The sequence below is a fragment of the Myotis myotis genome, unplaced genomic scaffold (genome assembly GCF_014108235.1).
Source record: "Myotis myotis isolate mMyoMyo1 unplaced genomic scaffold, mMyoMyo1.p scaffold_m19_p_27, whole genome shotgun sequence".
Lineage (NCBI taxonomy): Eukaryota > Metazoa > Chordata > Mammalia > Chiroptera > Vespertilionidae > Myotis > Myotis myotis.
In genome coordinates this window covers 2287842-2299399 of record NW_023416332.1, presented here as the reverse complement: position 1 = coordinate 2299399, position 11558 = coordinate 2287842, and the positions used below count along the sequence as shown (strand labels likewise).

Sequence of the window (11558 nt, the reverse complement as noted above, 5' to 3'; positions counted from 1 at the left end):
CCGTGCCCAGCTCCCCGCCCCCTTCCCAAGGCTGCTGGCGTCGAGGGGTGGCTCACAGACACTGTCGTGGCCCATGACGTTGCAGACATTTCTGGGAAAGTGCTGGCTTCTCTGACAAAGGGGGGCCGACAGCCGCCACGCCCCTCTCCTTCCTGCCTGGGGGAGGGTGTGGGGTGTGGAGTGGCAGCAGCCTGTGTTGCTGTGAGGCTGAGACGCGAGGGGCAGGCCGGAGGACCTTAGACTGGACACTGTTGAGCTGTCAGACCAAGCCAGGCACCCCCCCCCTCGCGCCCTGTCTCCCACCCACTCCTCCTCCACGTGCTGATTGGAGAAGGTCCTGTTGTAGGTGCCGGGCAGAGTCCTGCCCTCCGGGAACTTACACTTCGTGTCATGGAAAGAATAAAGCACCATTTGTCTAAGCGGCCTGTCACTGGGTGGGGTTTCTGTTATTTGTAGCCAAACACAGTATCAATGAATACAACTTTAACATTTTAAGTACATTTTGTTGTTAATCCTCACCTGAGGATTCCCCCCTCCCCCCATTGATTTTTAGAGTGGAAAGGAGGAAAGAGGAGAGAGAGAGAGAGAGAGAGAGAGAGAGAGAGAGAGAGAGGGAGAGAGAAGCATCAGTGTGGGAGAGACATCAATCGGTTGCCTCTTGCACGTACCCCAGCTGGGACCAGGCATCAACCTTTGACCCATCGGTGCTCAGGCCGACTCTAACCACTGAGCCCACGGCCAGGGCTGCCACCCTGATTTAAAGGGACCTGCTTCAAATAAAAATAAAATAAAATAAAATAAAATAAAATAAAATAAAAATAAAATAAAGGGACCTGCTTCCAGGGTCGGAGTGAAGAAGCTCCCAGGGGGCTGAGTCGCTCTAGCCAACACGCTCTAAGTGTAGCCAACACGTCCGCATTTCTTGTGCCTGGACCCCACTATTTTTATTTTTAATTTAAATATATGTTTCATTGACTTTAGAGAGGAAGGAAGAGGGAGAGAGAGAAACATAAATGAAGAGAGAAAATCACTGATCGGCTGCCTCCTGCACTGCCCCCCACTGGGATTGGACCCCCAACCTGGGCATGTGCCCCTTCTGGGAATCAATCCAACGGTGACCTCCTGATTCCCAGATCAATGCTCACCCCCTGAGCCGCCGGCGGGGCTGGCCCCCACTCTCTCCCACGCAGTCTTACTGAAAGCCCCTCCCGGCTGCACAGAACCCGCCCAGTGTCTGCCCCAGGCCGAGGCTGTGCTGGGCCGAGGGCACAGAGCCCACCGAAGACCCCGCCCGCAGAGCCCACGGGAGGCGATGCCGTGATAGGGAAACGGAAATGACCCTTCACGGCCAACAGCCCAGCCGAGGACACGACGGGCTCCTGCTCTATGGGTGTCACCACGGCCAAAGGGCTGGAACCCAGACAGGGGCAGGTGCAGGGGGAGGAAGCGGGAGGCGGCAGGTCCAGCAGGTGCCGACCGGCGGTGGCAGGGTCCGGGACTGGTGCTCGGTGTAACCAGCGTGGCCGTGAGGCTCTGAAACAGCGCAACTGTCGGCAGTGACCTCCCACGTGCACCCCAATGGGAAAGCGGGGTGCTCGCTGCCCAGGCCCCACTACGAGGGTCTAGGGAAGCAGCGGGTCCTCCGGCCCAGGAAGCCCTGCCCCTGCCGGGATCACGTGCAATGGGCATGGGGACAGGTGTTGGGGGGAACCCGGGCTCATGAACCCCACTTCCCACGGCCTGTGCGGCGGGTCCAAGATGGGACCACAGCTCCGAGCGGAGGGGGGTGTGGGGCGCAGCTCTCCTGTCCCCCACTCCCCAGGGGCCCCTGTGAAACCCGCACCGCGTGAGCCACAGTTCCAGGTGCGCTGGCTTATGTCCTGCCTCCTGGCCCCAGCGATTGGCCAAAAGCTACGCCATCTGGGCCAATCATGGACCGGCATTCCTTTTCCTGTCCTGATTGGCCCACGCAGGGCACATGACCAGCGGCCGCCAGCACCATTTATGATTGGTCTATTTGGTGCACGTGACCAGTGGCCGTTGTCAGTTTTGATTGGTCCATTTGGGACACATGTCGGGCTGCTCGCTCCAGCCTGCGCGCTGGGCTATTGGAACAGGGCGCAGCTGCGCCCTCGGGTGGTGACCGCGGGAGTGGCACGGGGTCCCCCGGGAGGCGGCCCTGGTGTGGGCTGAGTGGTGGGTGGGCTGCGGGGGGCCGAGGAGGCGTGAGGCCCTGGGGCGCCCTGTGTTCTGTCCCCTCGGAGCCCTGGCAGAGGCCATGTGGGCACCCACGGGGAGGGCGAAGGCCTGGCCCACCCGGGGCCACCGCTGCCCACGCAGACGCATGGCAGAAGGGGCACCTGGTTCCAGAAGCTGCGTTACCTGGACACCCAGCTCTGGGGGGACCCCAGCACCCCGTGTGCGCGACCCCGTCCTCCCAGCGCCCCTGAGCGTCCACGGGGCTGTGCCCTCGAGGGAGAGGGTGGACGGTGGAGCCAGGCATCTGCCCAGGACACGGCTGCCTGGGCGGAGCTGGGAAGTGCCTCTGGCCCCACTGGGAACCCCGCTCCCGGAAGCTGCCACCCTCCCCCTGGGCGCCCGGTTCTGCTCCAGCCACTCAGCTGGGCGGGCCCTGAGGCAGCCGCTCTAGACGAAGGAGGCGCCGGTGTATTTCCTTATTATTTGGGAATCCCCGCCAGGACATGCTTTTTAGAGAGAGAAGGAGGAACATTGATGTGAGATGCACACCCATCGGTGGCCCACCGGGGGTCAAACCCGTGACCTTTGTGTGTGAGACGGCGTCCAGCCGACAGGGCCACAGGCCGGGGCGAGGCGCGCTGGCGGGGAGGGGACAGGAGCGGGGATCCCCCAGGGTGGGCAGTGCCCAGGAGGAGCCCCCGGGTGGAAGCTGCGGGACGAGGTGGTCGGAGGCGAGGGGTCTGGGTCAGGGAGGAGCGGCTGCCTCTGCCTGTGCCCAGGAAACAGCGGGGCATGGGGCGGGCAGAGCCCCTGTCTTGGGGGGGTTCTCTTCGGAGATTGGGGCTCCTAGGAAAGCAGATGGACCCGCCAATGGGAGGGACCGGTAAGTGCCACCGACAGAGAGGGGGACGCTGGAGTCTGGGGGTCCAGGAAGCCATGCAGACAAAGGGGAGAACATTCCAGGGAGCAGGAGGCGGGCGGGGAGAGGCCCTGAGGTGGGACATGGCTGGCGCAAGGTGAGCAAAGAGGGAGAAGCTGGGGCGGGTGGGTGAGGGTCCGAGCGGTGGGGCCGAGGAGGCCGGGGGCTCGGCAGACGTGGGTCTGAGGCGGCCGCTGCGGAGGCCGCTGCACGCTGGACCCGGCGCCGCCTGCCTATGGCCCCCCGCCCCACCTGGCCCTCCTGGCGGCCGCTGTGACAAGCTGGACCCGGCGCCGCCCGCCTATGGCCCCCCGCCCCACCTGGCCCTCCTGGCGGCCGCTGTGACAAGCTGGACCCGGCGCCGCCCGCCTATGGCCCCCCGCCCCACCTGGCCCTCCTGGCGGCCGCTGTGACAAGCTGGACCCGGCGCCGCCCGCCTATGGCCCCCCGCCCCACCTGGCCCTCCTGGCGGCCGCTGTGACAAGCTGGACCCGGCGCCGCCCGCCTATGGCCCCCCGCCCCACCTGGCCCTCCTGGCGGCCGCTGTGACAAGCTGGACCCGGCGCCGCCCGCCTATGGCCCCCCGCCCCACCTGGCCCTCCTGGCGGCCGCTGTGACAAGCTGGACCCGGCGCCGCCCGCCTATGGCCCCCCGCCCCACCTGGCCCTCCTGGCGGCCGCTGTGACAAGCGGGCCGGGAGCTGGGGCGGGCGGGGCTGGGCTTCCCCGCGAGCCTGCGGGATGGGAGGCTGCGGGCTCCCCAGGCCTGTCTCTGCCAGGCCCGGATGGGCACATTCATAAACTCGCGCTCGGAAACGGGCTAATTTTTAGCTGCCCAGATGGCGGCTCCCGGCTGCTGTGCCCCTGCCCTGGGCTTTGTGGGAACTTGGAGACGCGAGACGCCTGTCCAGACTCCCTGGCAGCTCCCGCCTCATCATTCACTCGCTCGGCCTTTGTCCTGGGCCCGAGGGTGAGCGTGAAGGGGGAGGAGGGGCTGCCCGGTTCTTAGAAATACAGCGTGTGGCAGGTCTGATTCGCCTCCAGACGTTACAGTGGATATACACCTTTTGATCAGAGTTTGCGTTATCTTGAGAGATCCTCAAAAATATATATTTTTATTGATTTCAGAGACAGGAAGGGAGAGGTCAGGAGAGAGAGAGAGAGAGAGAGAGACGGATGTGACACCAATGACGAGAGAGAATCATGGATCGGCTGCCTCCTGCACGCCCCCCCACTGGGGATGGAGCCCGCAACTGGGCCTGTGCCCCGACCAGGAATTGAACGTGACCTCCTGGCTCAGAGGTCAACGCTCCACCGCTGAGCCCCGCCGGCCGGGCTTACATCGCGTTTTTTCTCACAGGGAGAGACAGACTACGTATGGCCGCTCCTTCAACTTAGGAGAAATGGAAGTAGTTCTGGGATGAGTGGCCTCAATCACTAAAAATGAACGTTTTATTTTTAACAAAATGTAAAAGGATCAGCACTGCCGACCTCAATCGGCATTGCCACCATGACCCCTGGGGGGCGCCACAGCCCCGGGAAGCGAGGCCGGAAAGCCCGTCTGCAGGCCCACGGAGCTCTCTCTTCCGTGGAAATCCCCAAACACACTCTGCATTTTCACGGAAGGGACACGCTGAGCGCGGTCTAGGAGCGACACCTTTAATGGAAAACTACTTGATAACGCGATCTGGTGTCAGCGTTCTTTTTATTTTTTAACGCAGGTGACTGTGTGGCCCACAGCCTGGGGCCGAGCGAGGCTCCGGAGCGGCGGCCACGTCTCCTGACACGTCCTCTCGCATGGCTCTCCACTCGGCGCCGCGCATCGCCGTAAAGAAGGCACTGTGACCGCTGCGCCGGCCACGTGGGTACATCGAAGACACGCCTACCCTTCGCGGAGCACACAGAGTGAGCACAGCATGAGTTTACGCAGGGCAGGTTCAGAACGCCCAAGGCACACACTTGTTTTTTTCTTCCTGTTTTTTGTTTGTTTGTCTCTGCGTTTAACTGAAGGCTTACGTTAAAGTTTCGGAGTTGCTATTGACACAGCGTTCCCGAGGAGAAGCAGTGGACATTGGCAACGGGAAACGGTGGAGATGGTGGCGTGTAGAAACACGTTACAGGAACAGTAAAGAAACAAAACCACCGACACAACGAGGACTGAAAATGCAAGTGAGCAGATCTGCCGAAGTCCAAGGAGCAAGTTCGGAAATGACCCGGGTCCCCGGCGAGCGTGGCAGAGCCGTGTCCACGCAGCTGCTGCGGGCACCTCGCCACGTCACCCCCGTGCGTGTGAACGTGCATATCTACCAACTGGGAAAGACGTGCCTGCTCGTCGGTTATTAAAATGCCTCGAGCACAAGTAAGAGTCTCCCAGTAACACTTTTTCTTAACAAGACGGGTGGGTGCGTTTACCAGGCGAGGTCGGGTACGACCTGGGGAAAAGCCCTGAGGCAGGAGGACGGCCACTGACAACACGTCGGAGGAATCCAACTTCTGAGCACAGAGCCGGGGCGGCGGCTGCTCCCTGGAGAAGGTGCCCGAACAGAAGACGCTGTAGAGGCCGGGAGGAGGGTCCCTGCGGAGGTTTAAAGCTCCTCCCGGCAGCCGGGGGGATCGCCGTCCTCCTGGCTCAGCTCTTTGCCCGGAGCCCTCGTGCACGCTTGCTTACCCCACCTTTATGCCAACCAGGCCGCCCATTCTGCAAGCCTCGCGGCCGGACAGCAAGAGGACAGGCTGGGTGGGGCGGGGGGTGGGGACTCTGCCCCAGGGGGAGGCACCAACCTGGCTCGTCCCGGACACCCCTGCTTCCCTCCAACGCGGAAGGAAGCGGGCATCCCCCGCCCCGTGACAGCAGTGCCCGCAGGCGCCCGGCGATGCCACGGCTCTGGACTGAGACGTGGTTCCATCCGCACGCGGAGAACCAGCCCTCTCAGGAACCGGGAGCACGCGGACTTTCGGACGGAGCTCTAACTGTGGTCGGAGGCGAGGTGGCTGTGCTGTCCCATAGCCCCCGCTGGGTGCGGGCTCGGCAGCTTCTGCTGAATTCGCCATCGCTGTTTGCAATCAGAAGCACGGCCTTAGTGCAACAGTATATTTATTTTTACAGTCATTTGGTTGCCATACAAGAGATGGAAGGATTGGGAGAGAGTGCAAATGACAGGAGCTTGCTTTTTTGTTTGTTTTGTTTTTAATAAAGTCTAAAAAGAATAAAAGCACAAAAGTTAACAGTAACATAGGTAATGTGAACACATTATACAAAGTGTAGTGTGAAACAGATTCGTCTCTAAAAAACAAAAAAAAATTGGTTAATGGGAAAAAAAGATCAGTATTTGTGGCCCCCACAAAAAGTGTCCTCGCCAGCTCACCTGGCAATGCTTGTTCAGAAACTTGGGAAAAAAATCACCATTTTATTAACGAAAGTACCACAAGTGATTCGCGTTGTGATATGTAGAGTTCGGCAAATCAAGTCACACCGAGTCATCTTTGTAGTATATGAATCAACGTAAAGTGTGCGGGTGCCCTGGGGAGGGGCCTGGCAGGGATACAAAATGTACATCTCGAGAGGTTTTGGTTCTGTGTACACAAGGTTACAGAAACTAGGCATGTGAATGCATTTTATTTAAATTACAGTATATAACAAAAGTTGATCTTAAAACCTGGGATAGTGTCCACATGATCCTGTGAGCAGTTTGACGTGGGCGCCGCCGTGGAGGGCGGGGCGTGGAGCAGGGCCTGGCCCTGCGTGTCCGGGAGGACCGTGGGCGGCGATGCGGGCGAGGGGCTATTGCTGGAGCAAAATCACTGAGTGGGGCGAGAGGTGGGTTCATTTTGGCAAGAAGGGCCCTTGTGGGTCAGCGCAGGTCCCGGCGGGGCCTGTCACTCGGCTAGAACGAGACAGGGCGGCATAAGTGGTTCCCTCGGCTCTCAGCCTCAGTCCGCGGGCTTCTGGGGGGGGGGGGGGCACGGCCAGCTCTCACTGACGCTACCCACGTCCCGTGACCCACAGCCACCGAGTGGGACCTGTCCTCCCGCCCTGCCGAGCACAGAGGCGTCGCAAACGTGGGCAAAGGAAGGTGTGAGCTGATGGGACGTGGTGGCGTCACCGGGTGGAAGACGGGGGATGGCCAAACCAGTCGCTATGCTTCCCGACCGCGGCAGCCTCGCCGGCCACCCGCGTGTCTGGGCCCGGAATCCCTCCGGGTGGAAAAACGGAAAGTACGTGGACGTGAAGCGCCTTGATGCTCACCGACTCGGGCTGGGGCGGGGGCGGACCTGCAGGAGGCCCGAACCCGGCTCCCCGCTCAGTGCCTGTGGCTGGAAACGCGCGCGTGCGTGTGGAGAAACTGCCGCATCGTGAACTGTAACCACTTTTGAAGAAATAATTGTCCTTTGATGACGAAGTTCTAGCAAAGATAGAAAACGTAACACAGCTCAGCTGGTTCCGACGCATCCAAATAAGCTCGATTTAAAAAGGTCGTCCCTGGGCAACGATGCCACAGAAAGTGTCATTAAACCACAAAAGTTGTTCTTTAACCTTCGAGCACGGAAGTAGCACAAAGGCTGCCCGGGAGGGAGGCCAGCCACATTTGTTTCCTTAAAATATTGTGCTTATAAACTATCTGTACAACTAGTTAAACTTGCAGTAGAGAGAGAATTTAAACCGCTAAATGTTTGTTACGTGTTCGTCCTACAGCTGTTCCAGATCTACTGAGACGCTTGGTTGTGAGCGTAAAGAAAAAAAGGAAAAATCGTGTTTTTATAATTAGAGATGAGCTGGGCTAGTTCTGAAATCGTAACAAAAGCCCCAAACCTGATCTCGAGTTTCATCCGAACGTAGAGAATGTGCTGGAAGCCTGACTGGTGACCTCCCTTGGCAAATAGAGGTATTGTTATGGGGGGGGGGGGGCTCCAGGAGGAGAGGGGGCGGGGCCCAGGGAGGCTGCTTCACCCCATTTATCTGCTTCACACCCACCCTGTCTCCCCTGGGCCCTGCCATACCCTCTGGGTTCTCCAAACACTGTGGGACGATTAAGACAAGCTGGTGGGGTCCTGGACACGCAGAGAGAAGGGGGGAGGCCCAAGTGCCACCCGCTCGGGCCGCAGAGAGCGAAAGGGCGGCTCAGGACGGAGGGCGCTCCGCGGCCCAGCACGCTGCCGGCATTCACCTCGTATCTTGTTCACGTGGGGGGGGGGGGCGGGGGGGCGGTGGCTCGCCTGCTCTGCTCCGGGCGGAATCCCACACTCAGTTAAAAACCCTGAGTGCAGAGCAGCCCTCCTCCCAGGCCGGTCCCGGGAGCCGCCGGCTCCCGCCCAGGCCCCTCCTCCTCGGGATCGTGACCTTGTGCTTTGACTCGCTCCGCGTGGCGTGGCTGGCCACTTGGGAATCATGCGAGTCGATTTGCAGAAAGAAAGAAAGGAAGCTAAGCAAAGCCGCACGATCCCGTTCACCCCGCAGCTGCCAGGCCCTCTGGGCCAAGGAGCCGGCCCGCGTCCCGGGAGGCGGGAGGCGGCTGGAAGAGGCTTCGCTACCTCCCGCCCACGCGGGCCCCCAGGCTCGTCTGGCCACCTCGCGGCGAGCAGAGCACAGGCGAGAGGAGCGAGCACGGCCGCAGCGCCGGGGAGGGCGGCTCGGGAGGTATCTGCAGCCCAGGGGGTCGGCCGGCGAGAGCCAGGCCCGTGGACCACGGCCACGCTCGGCCCTGCAGTGAGGCCGCCCGCGCGCCGGGCGGGAGGCAGCCGAGGTCTCCCTCCGGGTTAGAAAACTCCCTCCCGTGCTCCTTGCTGGGCAGACACAGCCCAGGAAACCCGCCGAGAGCCGGGAGCCCCACCTGCGCTCGGCCACGCCCGCATTTCTTTGGGTGCCGGGAGACAAGCCCGGGGAGAGGGGCGCCCAGGCCCCACGGCCGTGCAGACCCCGCCCCCGCGGGAGCCCATCTCTACTTCTCGCGGAGTCCGTGGGGCCGCGCAGCCGCCCTCATCTGCCCAGCAGCTGCTTCAGGGCCCTCTCGATGTTCATGCGGTGCCCGACCCGCGTCACGCCCAGGTCGATGAGGTCCTCCTTCTGCAGGTTGGGCAGGTGGCTGCCGTCGATCTCGTTGTCCAGGAAGGTCTCCTTGTGCTCGCCCAGGTTCAGGCTCTCCAGCCAGTCGCCCACGTCGGGCTTCGTCCACAGGTGCACGGGCTTCGTGGCGAAAGGCTTGCTGGACAGGGGCGGCGGCAGGACGGAGGGGGACGGCGACCGGCTGCGCCCCGCGGGGCTCAGGCCGAACAGGTCCCCGGCCGGGGGCTGGCTCGGGAGGCTGAAGACCTCGGAGAGGGTGGGGGACGGGGACGCGGCGGCGGCGGGGAGCGGGGCGGGCAGGATGTCTCTGCTCATCTCCGTGGGTGAGACCACGGGGCTGGGGGCACGTCTGGTTCCTGAGGTCCTGCTGTCGTAGTCCGGGGGCCGGCTCTGCAGGGTGATGGGCTGCGAGGTCCCGGGGCGGACGGTGAAGGTGACGGTCGTGCTCCGTGTCCCTGAGACGGTGCTCACGACCTCTGGGCTTCTGAAACAGCAACGAGAGAGGGAGCGTCACAGCCGGGTCACCGCGCGTCAGCAGGCGGCCAGGAGGGGGCGGCAGACACCCAGGTCACACGAGAGCATGGAGCCCGGGGAGCCCGGGGTTTGCCATGCCGGGGTCGGGGCAGGGGGACAGGAGCGGGAGGCTGAGCTGGAGGACACACCGACCACACAGGCCGCCGCCCCCGGGCTGGGACTGACGGAGGTCTGCGCTGGGTGAGCATGCGGGGCAGTGAGGGCGGCCGGCCAGGACCAGCCTGCCCCCGGCCGGGACTGTGGTGCCGGGGACACTGCTGGGGCGGCGACAGCCTGGGCCTCGGCACAGCAAACAGAAGGAAGAGCACCCTCCCCGTGCCTGTCAGGCCTTCGTTTTTTTACGTTTCATTGATTTCAGAGGAAGGGAGGGGGAGAGAGAGAAACATCAGTGACGAGAGAACCATTGATCGCCGCCACCGCACGCCCCACACTGCAGCGGGCATGTGCCCTGCCCGGGAATCGAACTGTGACCTCCTGCTCCTGGGCCAATGCTGACACCCGCCGACAGGCCTCCAGCTTTGGGGCTGAAAGGACCAGCACAGGGGAGGCCCCGCGGGCTGGCCCTCGTCCGCTCGCGGAAGCCCCACCGCTATTTGGGGGCTCGCAGGGCTGAGGGGTTTCGGGATCTGTCCTCTGCCCCAGAAGGACCAAGACCCACGCCGGTCCCAGGCGGGGCCACAGCTCAGAGCAGGGGGGGGGGGGGGCCCGTGGGGCGCCCTTCCAGATGGCCTCTCCGCCCCCTCAGCTCGGGGACACCTGTGCGGGGAAGGCTCCCATGTGCCACGGGGACACGGGTGAGCTCAGACGCTGAATAAAGCCGGTGCCTCGCGGGGGCCTTGGGGGCAGAGGCGCCATGTGGAGGGCGACACGCTGTGGGGTCACTCGCTCGGCGAGTGGTGCTTCGGGGGACCGTGCCCGTGCCCCTCAGGGTGACAGCGGGTGGCACCTGCCCGTGGGGCCTCTGGGCCGGAGGACGGTGTCGGTGCCCCGGCTGCCGGGCCCGTGTGGTCAGAGCAGAGAGAGGCCCCGCACGGGGCGGCAGGAGGAGGGACAGGCACACAGAGGCGGGGGCACCGCAGGCACTTACTTCCGCTCAGCACGACCCTCTTCTGCCAACACCCATCCCGGGAGCAAATGAAATGACAAAACGCAGAACCGGTTACGGTGAGAGACGCTGTTTCGCGGGGCGGGAGGGAAGCGGGGCGCCCGGGCCGGAGGCGTCCATGCCGAGGGCGGCGGGCACCCCGGGATGGCCCCATCCCATCCCCGGGGCCGCGTGGGCGCGCAGACCACCGTCCGGGAAAACGCTGGAAAGAGCAGCCCCGTGGGCGGGCGCCCGGCACGTCTGGTGGACGCTCCACACCGGGGACCACAGCGGCCCCGCTGCCGGCCGCCCAGCCCTGGCAGAGCCGCTCCAGCTCTGCCGAGCCCGGAGGGGGTGGGGGCTCCCTGGCCGGCGCCCCGCAGCCGCTGGGTTTACTCGGGTTCAGGCGCTGACGTCCCCACTGGGTCCGGGTGGCTGCGCTCGCGGTGTTGCTAGGCAACCCCCGGGCTCCTGGGACACCCGCTCTGGGCGATCACTCTGTCCTGCCTTTTAAGTCAGACCCCGGTGGAAACACGAGAATTAACACAAAAGCCGAGAGCGAGGGGACACTCGGAGGCGCCTCTCCATCAGCGGCGGTCACGCAGGGCGCGAGCATCCCCGGGTCCACAGCTCGGCGAGGGCCTAACAGTTCGGCCTCCACGGTGACCGCGGGCGGCGGAGGCGCTGGGCTTCAGCCCGTCTGTCCGCTGTCCCCACGGAGGGAGCTGGGCCCCCCGGCTGGACGCTGCGGTCCCGGGACTG

At 63.3% G+C, this 11558-nt stretch overlaps 1 protein-coding gene across 2 annotated transcripts in view; it reads right to left on the bottom strand.

Annotated features, from left to right (window-relative positions):
• Positions 1 to 6178: 6178 nt before the first annotated feature.
• Positions 6179 to 11558, bottom strand: part of SHANK2 (SH3 and multiple ankyrin repeat domains 2) — a 168131-nt gene continuing 162751 nt past the window's right edge. For both annotated transcript variants that reach the window (XM_036295830.1, XM_036295831.1), the window contains one exon: positions 6179 to 9662. In XM_036295830.1, coding sequence (XP_036151723.1) covers positions 9092 to 9662 — 571 coding nt within the window. In that variant the 3' untranslated portion in view covers positions 6179 to 9091. The remainder of the gene's footprint in view (positions 9663 to 11558) is intronic.